Source organism: Bos grunniens, chromosome 21 (assembly GCF_055505025.1).
Source record: "Bos grunniens cultivar Pamir isolate PY7600 chromosome 21, Bosgru_T2T1.0, whole genome shotgun sequence".
In the NCBI taxonomy this organism is placed as follows: domain Eukaryota; kingdom Metazoa; phylum Chordata; class Mammalia; order Artiodactyla; family Bovidae; genus Bos; species Bos grunniens.
In genome coordinates this window covers 15,741,720-15,756,877 of record NC_141185.1, presented here as the reverse complement: position 1 = coordinate 15,756,877, position 15,158 = coordinate 15,741,720, and the positions used below count along the sequence as shown (strand labels likewise).

Here is a 15,158-nt window from a genome sequence, read left to right as displayed (position 1 = left end):
AAAGCATTCCCATCCAAAGCCAGTATCTTTATGAGGCTTACTTTATGAGTTAACTATCAAAACCAAGAAGAATTTAGAAGACTATCCATGTTGCTTCCAGAAGATCTGTATCATTTAATATCAGATATTTTAAAAATCTTCATCAGTGAATCTGACTAGTGCCCTTTACTCTGCAATACTCTTTAGCCTAACTGCCACCAGCTGTGTCCTCTCCCCACTGTTCTGTTTTTATTAAAATACCATCAATGGTATTAAATTATATTTTATTATTATTACTTAATGGTTTACATAGTAGATATACATAAAAATGGATGGTGAGAAAAAAAAAAAGAAAAGAAAAAAAATAGAAAAAAAGAAAAAAAAATAGAAAAAAAAGAAAAAAAAAAATGGATGGTGACTCAAATATATATTGCCTTGGATTTTCCACTTTATAGTTTTGTGGTCTTACCAACTGCGAAGTATTAGTATAGAATGTTCAGTTTAAACATTTACGTGTAGATTAAAATTTTAAGTATTTATTAAAAGGAGGCCTACATTAAGGGTTTGATTTGCTTTATTTTTAAATGGGAATGTAACATTTGGATATTTACCATACGCTAGTCTCTGTGATAAGCCCTTTACATTTTCTTCATAAAATCCTCAGAAAGGTTCTGAAAGAGCTACTTTAATACTTTTATCCCCATTGTACAAATACAGTTAAGTGTCTTGCCCGTTTTCTGTATAGTTGAAGTGGCAGTACTATGATTTAAAGCCGTGAAGCATGAGTCCAGATTCTGAGCTCGTTTACGACATAGTTTACTGCCCCACAAGCTAGATCATGAGAGTGCGAGAAAAGAGAGAAATGGAAAATAGAAATGGAGCCCTTTCTCAGGACATAGGTTAAACATTCTAGATTTTAAACAATTTTGTTGTGCTGCAAAGTGTAAAATTTCATTTAAGCATTAAATGGCTATCATATTTTTAAAACATGATTGTTTACCTCTTTCATTCATTGAATTTTTTATTTCATTGTCATTTTATTTTTTATTTTTTTAATTTATTTTTTTTAATTAATTTTATTTTATTTTTAAACTTTACAATATTGTATTAGTTTTGCCAAATATCGAAATGAATCTGCCACAGGTATACCTGTGTTCCCCATCCTGAACCCTCCAAAAGAGACACTGATGTATAGATCAGTCTTACGGACTCTGTGGGAGAGGGAGAGGGTGGGGAGATTTGGGAGAATGGCATTGAAACATGTATGATATCATATATGAAACGAGTCACCAGTCCAGGTTCATTGTCATTCTAAAGCCTGTTTTATAAAATAAGATAGTATAGCATATACATGTTCTGATCTGCTAGTAAAGTAAAAAATGTTACAATATTTAAAAGAAAGTAAAACTTAAAAAAATAGTATAATGTTACAATTTCTAGTATTATTGAAACCTTTCTAAAACGTTAGGAGCCAAGATAGAGAAGAGATCCATATTTCCCTATGGTGTTACCTACATCATTCAGATAAGTTGTATTATGTATTTTATTTTATAGGGACTACAACATCCAGTGTAAGCATAATTGGTCATCGTATGAACTATGGGTTTGGATGTGGTGACTTTGAAGAGGATAGGTCACATGACATTTCACCTAGTGCTTTAAAAATACAAAATAAGGAACAACCAAGACATTATAAGCATACGAAAGGTTAGTACATTTCAATCACAAGTTCATTTTTAGGACTGAGTGTCTTTGAATTTCATATCTTCCATTAACATGCCAATAAAGAAAAACTAACTGATATTTCTCAGTTTTGAGACTTTTCTTCTTACCCTTCTGATGTGTGGTTGTCAAAATAATTCTGCCAAATAGAATACATAGTTTACATGTTAATATATGCTTATGTCCCAGGAGTTAATCCAGGGAACCTGTTACCCGAGAGGTTAAATCTAGGGAGTCCTTGCTGACCTTTACCCACATACACATACAGACACACTCTCTGTACGTGTGCCGCTTTAAAATGGGGTGGAGAAGTCACATGAACAAATGATTCCCAGATGCCTACTTATGTTGTAACGGTGGCGTAAAACTGTGGAAACAGGATTATAATTTTCCTGTGGTAGAACCTGGAAAGTTTTTTTGTTATCACAAACCATTGTTAACAATGTACCCTTTTTTTCTTTCTTTCTTTTTTTTTTAAACTTAATAGCAAGCAGCACTTCTATGACTGCTCTTTTTTCCGCCCCCCCCCCCGCCCCCACCCCCCAGAGAACCTGTTACAGCTGCTTTTACCATTTTTTCCTCAGAGTAAGAGGCAATAATTTTGAGCCCTCAGGGAAGCCCAATTTTGAAGGGCATAAATATGTAAATAGAGTGAATAGAAGTCACCTGTATTTCAGCATTGCCGCCCACCAGTAAATGTAAGGAACTGTCGTTTTTTTGTGTGTAGCAGCTTTTATAATAAGGTCAACTTTTGTTGTCTCTGGTCCTCTTAAGTCATAAATGTCCAGGTAGTCAGGCATTTTAGTTTATGTATACTTTTTGTGGAACTAATGCAAATTGAGTAAGAGTGAACTTGATTTTAGACACTTTTTCTTGTTTTTTTGTTGTTTTTGTTTTGGTAAATTTCTAAAAATTTAATCTGTAAGATAATCCATAGTATCTGTTCTTTGTGAGAAAGATCATTTGCCCATTGTTTTTATTAATACAAAAGAGGATGACAGGGTTTTTTCGTATTTATTTATATTTTTTATTTTTTATATAAGAAAAACCAAATACAAAAATATTTTTCTTCCTAAAGGAAATATAATTTCATTGTTTTCAAATAATTGCTGAATATATTTTTTTACTGCCAATGGCTTTTTTTTTTCTTTTGGATCATAAAAATATTGATATCTTTGATCAACAGTTAATTCTACTACAGAAAATTCCATCAAACTTACACTTCCAACTCTAAACCAAACATCTACTAGATCTATCTGGTCAACAAGAATAAACATATTCAAAACCAAACTTATCTTCCTTTCTAGACTTATTCCTCTTCCTTTTTTTTAATCTGTTTTTATTAGTGGCATTATCATTTTCCCAGTTATGGAGACTTAAAACTTTAGAGTCATCTTTTCTACTTCTCTTTACCCTTCAGGCAGTGACCAATCCTACCAGTTCTTTTCAGTTTAACCTGGGTAACTTCTTCCCTGGTAATTACAGTAGCCTTCTGATAAGACATTTTGTCTCTTATTTTCATTTCTTTTCAATTCAGTGTACATACTCTTCCAGAATTATCTTTCTAATCATCTCTTCCTTGCTCAAAACCTTTAGTGGTTTTCACAGAATAAATTTCCAACTCTGTAGCATCATTTTTTCATACACTTAATAATTTTGCCTCAGCTTATTACCTTTCTTGCGTTACCTCTTGAAAGTGAAAGTGAACTCACTCAGTCATGTCCAACTCTTTGGACCCCATGGACTGTAGCCTACCAGGCTCTTCTGTCCATGGGATTTTCCAGGCAAGAATACTGTAGTGTGTTTCCATTTCCTTCTCCAGGAGATCTTTCTAAACCAGGGACAGAACCCAGGTCTCCCGCATTGTAGGCAGACGCCTTACCATCTGAGCCACCAGGGAAGCGTTACCTCTTACTATACCTCTATTCATGCCCTGTCCTCTGGCATTATTTATTTATTTGTGGTTGCACTGTGTCTTCATTGCTATGCACAGGCTTTCTTTAGTTGTGCTTCTCCTCCTAGCAGTACGCAGACTTCTCATAGTGGTGGCTTCTCGTTTCAGAGCACAGGCTCTCAGTGCATGGACTTCAGGAGTTGTTGTGTTCAGGCTTAGTAGTTGCTACTGTTTGGCTTAGTAATTGCGGCTCGCAGGCCCTAGAACTTGGGCTTAATAGTTGTGGTACTTAGTTGCTTAGATGTGGCTTAGTTGCTCCATGGCATGTGAAATCTTCCCAACCAGGGATCGAACCCATGTCCCTTACATTGGCAGGTGAATTCTTACCTACTGTATCACTAGGGAAGTCCATATCTGCTTTTTGAAACTGGCTAAAATCCATTTCTTTATAAAGCTTTCCACATGCTTCTGGTCTGGAGTAGTATAAGATAAGATATAGGCATCTTTATATCTGTATTATGCTTTGTATATAATGGTGCATGTGTATGTGTGCACTCAGTGATGTCTGACTCTTTGTGACCCCATGGACTGTAATCTACCAGGCTCCTCTGTCAGGGGGGTTTGCCCTTTCCTACTTTAGAGGATCTTCCTGACCCAGGGATTGAACCTGCATCTCTTGTGTCTCCTGCACTGGCCTTTACCACTGAGCCACCTGGGAAGCCACATATCAAATGAATGGAGTGATGATGAGCCAGCCAAAACTAATAATCATGTAAAACCTGCATCCTCAAATAATCAGGTTAAAGTAAATATTGAGTGCAATGTTAAAAGGAATAAAAAGACTCTCAGGAGAAATATTGGTGATGAGTGACAGATGTGAATGGATTTCTTTTGCAAGAAAGAAACCTCAGACTTTTTTAGAACTAGCTCTCCAAACCTCCTCTTCTTTCTCTCCTCTGCTGATTGTCCTTTTGAATGTGACCATTTTCTAGCATAATAACCTTGAACTTCAATTAACGATTTAAGAAAGTGATTAAGATGGATGTTTGTTGCTAACAAACTAGATTCTATAACAATATTTTCTCTTTCTCTATTTGAATAAATGGGGCAGAAATAACAACAACAAAAAAGGATAGTTCATATGCAAAGAATCTTTTAAGCATCTTTATTTTAGAATTGAGATTTGAGCAATATTTCTTTCAATAATTCTTTGCTTTAAATAAAATATAGGGTAAAAAGTGAAAGTAATATTAAAAATGATGCTATGTCAGACTTCCCTGGTGGTCCAGTGATTAAAACTCCATGCTTCCAATGCAGGGGGCAGAGGTTTGATTGATCCCTGGTCGGGAAACTAAGATCTTACTAAGATCTTACATGCGAGTGATGCAGTGGAAAAAAAAATGGTGTTATGTCGGTGTTTCTTATAAATGAAATTAAACTACCTAGGTCTAGTCTTTATGTATTTCCTCCCATGAGATTTGTTTAATTATCAATCACCTCTTAATAGTTAATGTATAGATTTTATGTTTGTTAACTGTTGTGGAGCAAATTGTTCCGTTTACTGAGATTTGTTTCTGTGTCACTGAACACTTTCTGGGGCTACCAGATGTTTCTGTCAATTGACCCTAAATTAATTGTATTTTGCTTTCATTTTTTTGTCTTGTAATTTAACATATTTATTGAGCACCTGCTGTGTGCCAAGCACTGTACAAATGGTCTCTGGAAAAGAATGATAATCAAAGCTAGACATGAGTCCTATCCCCATAGAGCTTACAGTCTAGTAGGAGAAAGGATAATTAAATAAATTATCATAAACTGAGGTAGAAGTTAATCTAGGAAAGTACAGATTGCTGTGAGATTGACTTGATCTGTTCCCAGGGGTGAGAAGCTTTCCTTCAAGGTTATCCTCTTTTTGTTTGATTATTGTGCTATGATTATTTTCTAACGTCTTCAAAGCTCTTAATTCTGATATGTATGAACTCCTTAAGTAAAGAAAGTTTTCTTTTCTGTCCAGTGCCTAGTCTGAACTAGATTTCATTTTTTTAAAATTGTGGTATAGTTGATTTACAATATTGTATTAGTTTCAAATATATAGCAAAGTGATTCAGTTTCATGTATGTATGTATAGAGAGATGTAGTTCGGAGAAGGCAATGGCTCCCCACTCCAGTACTCTTGCCTGGAAAATCCCGTGGACGAGGGAGCCTGGTGGGCTGCAGTCCATGGGGTTGCGAAGAGTCAGACACGACTGAGTGACTTCACTTAACTTTTCACTTTCATGCTTGGAGAAGGAAATGGGAACCCACTCCAGTGTTCTTGCCTGGAGAATCGCAGGGATGGGGGAGCCTGGTGGGCTGCTGTCTATGGGGTCGCACAGAGTCGGACACTACTGAAGTGACTTAGCAGCAGCAGTTCAGGTTAATTTTCCTTATAGGTTATTATTAATACAAGATATTGAATATAGTTCCCTGTGTAAATCCTTGTTGCTTATCTATTTTATGTATAGTAGTGTGTATATGTTAATCCTGTACTCCTAGTTTATTCTTTTCACATGCCTGTTGGCCATCTGTATGTCTTCTTTGAAGAAATGTCTATTTAGGTCTTCTGCTCACTTTTGATTGGGTTGTTCAGTTTTTTGGTTATTGAGTTGTATGTGCTATTTTGCATATTTTATAAAGTAAGCCCTTCTCAGTCACATCATTGACAAATATTTTTTCCAAGTCCATAGGTGGTCTTTTTGTTTTGTTTATACAGCAGTTTCCTTCACTCTGCCAAAGCTTATAAGTTTGGGTAGGTCTAATTTGTTTATCTTTGCTTCTGTTCCTTTTGCCTTTGGAGAATGATCTAAGAAGACATTGATACAATTTATGTCTGAGAATTTTTTGTCTATGTTTTCTTCTAGGAGTTTCATGGTGCCTTGATATTTAGGTCTTACAAGGTTTATTTTTGTGTATGGTGTGAAGTAGTATTCTAATTTCATTGATTTACGTGTAACTGTCCAGCTTTCCCAACATCACTTGCTGAAGAGACTGAAAACTTCTCAAACATAGAGAAGGAAACAGATACCCAGGTACAGGAAGTACAGAGGGTCCTAAACAAAATGAATCTAAACACCCACACAAAGGCATATCATAATTAACATAGAAAAAGAAAAGATTCTAAAGACAGCAAGAGGAAAAGAGTCAAAGAGTCAGTTACAGGGGAACCCCCATAAGGCTATCACCTGATTTTTTGCATAAATTTTGCAGGCCACAAGGGGATGGCATTGTATATTCAAAGTCCTGAAAGGGAGAAAAACCTGCAACATAGGATACTCTACCCAGCAAAATTGTCACACAAATCTAAAATATACAGTAGACTCACAAAACCAAAAAAGAAAGGAACTCTAGCATAATATAGAAGAAAATCATCAAACTCTAAAAGGAAATACAAAAAGAAAAAATGCAAAATCATCTGGGAGGCAAGTTTTCAAATGGCAGTGTGTACATTCGCTTACTCCTTGGAAGGAAAGTTATGACCAACCTAGATAGCATATTCAAAAGCAGAGACATTACTTTGCCAACAAAGGTTCATCTAGTCAAGGCTATGGTTTTTCCTGTGGTCATGTATGGATGTGAGAGTTAGACTGTGAAGAAGGCTGAGTGCTGAAGAATTGATGCTTTTGAACTGTGGTGTTGGAGAAGACTCTTGAGAGTCCCTTGTACTGCAAGGAGATCCAACCAGTCCATTCTGAAGGAGATCAGCCCTGGGATTTCTTTGGAAGGACTGATGCTAAAGCTGAAACTCTAGTACTTTGGCCACCTCATGCGAAGAGTTGACTCATTGGAAAAGACTCTGATGCTGGGAGGGATTGGGGGCAGGAGGAGAAGGGGATGACAGAGGATGAGATGGCTGGATGGCATCACTGACTCGATGGACGTGAGTCTGAGTGAACTCCAGGAGTTGGTGATGGACAGGGAGGCCTGGCGTGCTGCGATTCATGTGGTCGCAAAGAGTCGGACACAACTGAGCAACTGAACTGAACTGAACTGACATACCTACTAATATTACTTTAAATGTCTGTGGACTAAATGCTCTAATCAAAAAACAGAGTGGCAGATTGGATTAAAAAAAAAAAAAACCCACAAGAACCTATAATAGGCTACCTACAAGAGAATCATCTTAGGATAAAGGACACACAGAGATTGAAAGTGCGGGGATGGAAAAAGATATATCATGCAAATGGAAGTAGCAAGAAAATGGGAGTAGTGATAATTATATCAGACAAATTGACTTAAAAACAAAGTCCATAAAGAGAACATTTTATCATGACAAAGGGATAAATATGGGAAGAGGATATTACATTTATTAACATGTGCATCCAGTATAGGAGCACCTAAATATATAAAATGAATACTAAAAACATGAAGGGAGAAATTGAGAGGATTACAATAATAGTAGGCAACTTTAAACCCCACTGAAACCAATGGACAGATCTTCCAGACAGAAAATCAATAAAGAAACAGAGATCATAAATGATACAATAGATCAGGTGGATTTAATTAATATCTATAGGGCACTACATCCAAAAACCCCAGAATCACATTTTTTTTTCAAGTGCCCGTGGAATGTTCTCTGCAGTAGACCACATACTAGGTCACAAAACAAACCTTAACAAAGTTAAGAGGATAGAAATTATTTCTAGTATCTTTTCTGAGCACAACAGTATGAAGCTAGAAATCAGCCACAGAAAGAAAATAAGAAGAAGAAAAAAAACCACTTGGATACTAAACCACATATTACTAAAAAACAGTGGGTCATCATTGAAATCAAAGAGGAAATCAGAAAACACCTCAAGACAAATGACAATGAGAATCTATGGGATGCAGCAAAAACTTTTCTAAGAGGGAAGTTTATAGTGACACAGGCCTTAAGAAAGAAGAAAAATCTCAAAAAACCTCCCACCTAAAAGACCTAGAAGAAGGACAAATGAGACCCAAACTCAGCAGAAGGAAGGAAATAAATATATGTCAGAGAATAAATAAATGAGATAAAAAACTGCGGAGATCAATAAAATCAAGAGCCCCCCTTTTTTAAAAAAAAATAAAATTTAGTAACCTCTAGCCAAGTTCAAGAAGAAAAGAGATAGGACCCAAAAAACAACATAAGAAAGTAAAGACAAATAACAACTGATTCCACAGAAATACAAAAACTCATACTATAAAGATTTATATGCCAACAAATTAGACAAGTTTTTAGAAATATGCAGTCTGCCAAAATTGAATCAAGAAGAAACAGATATTTGAACAAACCAATTACTAAAAGTGAAATCGAACATCTATTTTGAAAAACTCCCTACAAACAAAAGTCTAGGACCAGATGGTCTCACTGAGGAACTCCACCAAACATACAAAGACTGCACACCTATGCTCAAATTATTCCAAAAGACTGAAGAGAAGGGAACACTCCCAAATTCATTCTAAAAGCCACCATCATCCTGATATCAAAACCAAGGATAATTACCAAAAAAAAGAAGAAAGAAAATTATGTGTCGATATGTTTGATAAATATAGATGTAAAAATCCTCAATAAAATATTAGCAAACTGAATCCAATACAGTACATAAAAAGGATCAAAAAACATGATCGAGTTGGATTCACTCTAGGGTCTCAAGGACAGTTTATTATACCTAATCAAATCAATGTGATATATACCACATCATCAAAAGAAGAGACAGAAATTATCATTTCAATAGATGCAGAAAAAGCATTTGATAAAATTCAACATCCATTATTTAAAAAAAAGAGACTTCTCACCAAAGTGGGTATAGGTAAGTAAGTGTTAGTCACTCAGCCGTGTCCAACTCTGCAACACCATGTACTGCAGCCTGCCAGGCTTCTCTGTCCATGGGATTCTCCAGGCAAAATAGTGGAGTGGGTAGCCATTCCCCTCTCCAGAAGATCTTCCCTATCCAGGGATTGAACCCAGGTCTCCTGGGTTCTTTTTTTACTGTCTGGGCCACCAGGGAAGCCCTGTAATAGGTACAGAGGGAATGAATCTCAAAAGCAATTTACAACAAACCCACAGCCAACATAATACTCAGTGGTGAAATGCTGAATGCCTTCCTGCTAAATTCAGGAACAAGGCAAGGATGCCTGCTCTCACCACTTCTACTCAGTGTAGCTTTGGAAGCTCTAGCCACAGCAGTCAGACAAGAAAAAGTAATAAAAGATATCCAAATCAGAAGGGAGGATGTAAAGCTGTCACTATTTGTAGATAATATGATACTCTATATGCTGCTGCTGCTGCTAAATCGCTTCAGTTGTGTCTGACTCTGTGTGACCCCATAGATGGCAGCCTACCAGACTCCTCCGTCCATGGGATTTTCCAGGCAAGAGTACTTGAGTGGGTTGCCATTGCCTTCTCCAGATACTCTATATACAGATCCTTAAAAACTCCACACAAAAACTATTAGAACTAATAAGTGAATTCAGCAAGGTAGCAGGATACAAGAGTATCCTTCTTCATTTCTTTATACTTAAAACCAAATACCAGAAAGTAAAAAAAAAAAATCACATCCAAATATTAAATAAAATATCTAGGACTAAACTTAACCACAAGAGTGAAAGACCTATACACTGAAGACAATAAAACATTGATAAAGGAAATTGAAGATGATTTTAAGAAATGGAAAGATATCGTTTGCTCTTTGATTTCAAGATTTAATATTGTTATACTGCCCAAAACAAACTATACAGATTTAATGTGATCCCTATCAATATAACCATGATAAATTTCACAGAACTAGAACAAATAATAACATGTATATGGAACCACAAACACCCAGAATTGCCAAAGCAATACTGAGGAAAAAGAAAAAAGCTGGAGGCGTATTCCTTTCAGACTTCAAACAATACTGCAAAGTTACAGTAATCAAACAGCTTGGTATTGGCACAAAAGCAGATATATAGATCAATGGAACAGAACACAGAGCTCAAAAATAAACCCACAAACCTGCAGTCAATTAATCTATGACAAAGGACACAAGAATATACACTGAACAAACCAAGTATTCTAAGTATTTATTGAATTAATGTGTAAATATATAAATTGTAAATTCTTTGTATGAAATTAATTTTCAGTTTTAAAAAACCATGTCATGATATCCTGAAATACTACATAAGTATGTATTTTTTAATGCTTTTTTGTTTGTTTGTTTCTTTAGCATCTACAGGGTCATCATCAAATTTCCACCAAGTTTCCAGTTTTGACTTCATGTCTACAAATACCTTATCAGAAGACTCAGTAGTAGTTGTTGGAAAAGGTATTTTAAAATTATTTAGCTTTTTAATTGTATGTTTTCTTCATGTATAAGCAAAGCATATCAATAAAGAATAGAGAAGAGTGTGCTTCAGGTGTTGAATAGAACTTTCTTTTTGAAAAAATTGTTAAATTGAAAGAATTAAAAGTGAATACTTAGCACCACATTTCTATCCTCTAATGAAACAATGGTAAATTTATGTCAGTAATTTTCAGAGAGATGTATTATGTGACAGGTACAGTTTAGGCACTTTATAAGATACTTCTGCTGCTGCTACTGCTGCTAAGTCGCTTCAGTAGTGTCCGACTCTGTGCAACTCCACAGACGGCAGCCCACCAGGCTCCCCCGTCCCTGGGATTCTCCAGGCAAGAATACTGGAGTGGGTTGCCATTTCCTTCTCCACTTCTAGGATAGCTTAAACAATTTTATTGCAGTTCAAATTCAAATTGTAGTCCTTTTTGATTGACTTAGTAATCAATATAAATTAATATAATTCTATAACATCTCATGCAAAGACTAGACAAATCTTAATTAGTATCTGTTATATATTTCAGGTATGTTGAGAAACCTTTGAACAACTTGTTTGCAAATATCCTTTAAAATTATCATTTTTCCCCCAACTTGATTGAGTTATAATTGACGAATAAAATTGTAAGACATTTAAAGTATACAATGTGATGATTAAATACCTATTTACATTGTAAAAAGATTTCTCCATCTAGTCCATTAACACAGCCCAACTAGATTCTTTTTTAATTGCAAAACTAGAATATGATGATAGATGTTGAGGGTGTACATCTTATTTTTGGTAAATAGAATGAAATGCTTAGAAAGCTTTCCTGACTTCTTTGCTGATATCATTAGGTTAATTTTAGATCCTCCTCAGATTGACTTCAACCTCCCCTTATAAGCTTATTTTCTCTATTTGCCTTGTGCCCAAACATCACTCCACAAACATGCTTTCTACTTGTTCAGCTCTGCTTATGAACATCTTTATCTCATAGGATGTTCTCCCTGCCTTCCTCACTTGTCTACTCAAATTATTCTATGTCTTCCAGTCCCAGCTCAAATCCTTGCTCTTTGAAACCATTTTAAACACTCGCTTACCTAACCTTTCATTCATGTGAACTCAGAACTTACAATATGCAAATATGCAGTTCTCATTTGACATCATGAAATTTCTTGTTATTATATTATCATTTGATAGGTGTTTTTGTATTTCGTGATTATTTAACATGTTTTTCTTATTAATTATATTGTTTACTTCTTTTAAAACCTTGTCTTAAAATTTTGTTGTCCAGAATAACATCACATAAATAATGACAGTGTTTGATGGTTGGTTGCTTTCAGGGGTATTTGGAAATCCAATTCCAGCACCAGCAACCTGCAGTCAATCAGTGATAACTTCTGTGGAAAATGGGGTTTCGTTTTCAGTTAAAAATACTGAACCACCATCAGGCATTTATGGAAGAGCAGTTCAGCAGAGTATTCCATCATATATTGATTCTGAGAATGAAAAAGATGTAAGGTTATTTCTTAATTATTAGGATAAATTCAAGCTTATGATACATCATTATTTTGTGTATATCAGATTTGGGGTGATAAAAGTGCTTTGATTATAATTTTTTAAATCTCAATGATATTGAAATTCTTGAACCTTAATCATGTAAATGATAGATTATTCTCCTTTTCCACCAAATATATTGTTATTCTGGTGTAAAGTATCTAATGTACTTTATATTCTACATGTACTTTATATACATATATATGTGTGCATGTATATATTTGACAATTTTCCAGGATATCGTCAAGGAGTAACAAACTAGTATCTTTAGGCACAAATTTAGTTCGCAGTTGGTACTATGTAATTCTATTCAATTTTAGAATTACTGAAATAAGGACTAAGAAATGTATAATTCATTTTGTATAGCTTACAGTTGCCTAAGATGAAGATAGTTAAGTGTCAGACTTTCTAAATAATTAGAGATATTTCAACTTTTTCATGCAGATTAAAGTTTCTATTTCAAAATCTACTTATGACAAGATGAGACAAAAGAGAAAAGAGGAAAAAGAACTTTTTGACATTAAAGATTCTGAAAGGAAGGAACAGAATCCCTGGGAACGAATGAAATATACAGGAAATGAAAAAATGGCACCTCAAAGTAAGTGGAATTTAACATTTGGTGTGATTTTATTTAACTCATAATACTCAAAAACTACTGTACTGAGGTTTAACTGAGGGTGATACATGACTAATAGTGGAATATGTTGAACTATCATACTGAAATTTGAATGACTCAGTAAAATATAATTAACTATATGTAATAGTTATATATAATATATAATTATTTGAAATTTGAATTTTCAGCATTCTCAAATAATTTCACTATTACTGTCATAAAATCTAGGGGGAGAAAAATCCACAAAACTTCTTATCTAAGCCAATAGTTCAAAGTAGGAATGGAAGTATAAATGTAACAAATAATATAAATAGTAACAAACCACAAATTGTTGCATATTCATTCTAGAGACATCAACTAATTTTGTGATTTTTCACCTATAATGTAGGCTTTACAGGTTTTATTTCTAAGAAGTATAAGGAGAGTGCTTCCCTGAAGTTACCCTTATATTATTTGAACAGAAGAGTATGCTTACAAGATAAATACAGAAAGTGAGAACAACCTTTTAGAGACTGTTGTCATAATACTTTTATTGTATTTTATGAAAGTATCAGTCTGCAAGAAAGGGAGTTTAAGAAAACAAAGCCCCTAGCCTCGCCAACACTGCTTTAGATTGATGTTCTGTACACCTCTGTTTCCAGAGTAATATTTGTTTTGTTTTGTTTCTCTTTTTTTCCAGGTAAAAACAATAGAAATTGTCATATAATGCCGAGGTTGATAATTTGGTACTATATACGCATCCCTTCCTAATGAATTATTCTCACTTGAGAATGAAAGTAAAATAGGTATAGAGAGGGAGTCCTTAAAACTTTAGCAACAGTTTTTTCACCTGTAATACAGGATAATAATAATAACCATCACATAGGGTTGTCAAATGAATCAAGTGAGATGATATAAATGAAGCATTTAGCACAATGCAGGCAGGAGTTCAATAAATGATAGTTAGTGATGCTGTTTTGAATTTGCTGTTCTTCCTGGGTTATAAAATTCCAAAGGTTTTTTTTTTTTTTAATACATACAAATCTTATTTATGAAATCTAATGAGGGTGCATCTGAACTATCAAAAAAATTATTGAGGTCTACTTATTATATTCATTAATTGTCATGTAATTTTCTTCAGATATGATTTACTCAAACAAAAATTGGTACTCATTTATCACTACAGTAATCCAAAATAATATATTCATCTTTTGGGATGCATCTTCTTATCTGGTGTGTGATAAAGTTTGGAAAGCACAAATTCTTTCTTAGACCTCTTTATATAAAATCAAGAGCAATTGTAGGCCTAGATGAAAATCCTACCTTTGCCACTCATTATTAGCATTGAGACCTTGAATACATTTCTTAGCCTCTGTAAAACTCAGTTATATTTTTGGCTGCAAATTGGAGATAATGAGAATACATATCACACCTTTATTGAGAGAATTAAATGTAAAGTTTGTAAAGCATTTGTCACAACAAGACTCTGATGCTGGGAGGGATTGGGGGCAGGAGGAGAAGGGGACGACAGAGGATGAGATGGCTGGATGGCATCACTGACTCGATGGACGTGAGTCTGAGTGAACTCCGGGAGTTGGTGACGGACAGGGAGGCCTGGAGTGCTGCGATTCATGGGGTCGCAAAGAGTCGGACATGACTGAGCGACTGATCTGATCTGACCTGAATATGAAGTATTTAAATATCTCTTTAGGGACTTCCCTGGTGGTCCAGTGGTTAAGAATCAGTGCTTCCAATGATGGGTATGCAGGTTCAATCCCTGGTCAGAGAACTAAGATCCCATATGCCATGTAGTGTAGCCAAAAAAAACTCTTAACATGAAAAAATAACTAATCTCTACCCACTTACAAAAGCCATTACACATCCTATTTTATCTTTTTGATTTTTTTTCTTTCTGACACCCTCACTACATGTGTCTTACAGTGCTCAGTGCCTTTGTGGTAGGCATTGCCCTGGGCACTTACTTCCTCAGTATCTAGCACAATGCCTTATATCTGGAAAATGGGTGGTAAATGTTTGATTGTGGAAGAACCATTGATCATGCTACTACATATGATCTTAGGATTTTTAGTATACCTTAATGCTATA

The 15,158-nt window shown here is 34.9% G+C and overlaps 1 protein-coding gene across 9 annotated transcripts in view; it reads left to right on the top strand.

Moving 5' to 3' along the window:
- TOGARAM1 (TOG array regulator of axonemal microtubules 1) overlaps nucleotides 1-15,158 on the top strand; it is a 78,543-nt gene that overhangs the window by 40,690 nt on the left and 22,695 nt on the right. For 6 of the 9 annotated variants that reach the window (XM_086363344.1, XM_086363337.1, XM_086363343.1 and 3 more), the window contains 4 exons: nucleotides 1,534-1,686; nucleotides 10,798-10,896; nucleotides 12,244-12,416; nucleotides 12,902-13,055. In XM_086363344.1, coding sequence (XP_086219470.1) covers nucleotides 1,534-1,686; nucleotides 10,798-10,896; nucleotides 12,244-12,416; nucleotides 12,902-13,055 — 579 coding nt within the window. The remainder of the gene's footprint in view (nucleotides 1-1,533; nucleotides 1,687-10,797; nucleotides 10,897-12,243; nucleotides 12,417-12,901; nucleotides 13,056-15,158) is intronic. The other 3 variants (XM_086363345.1, XM_086363341.1, XM_086363342.1) reach the window with 1 other exon arrangement.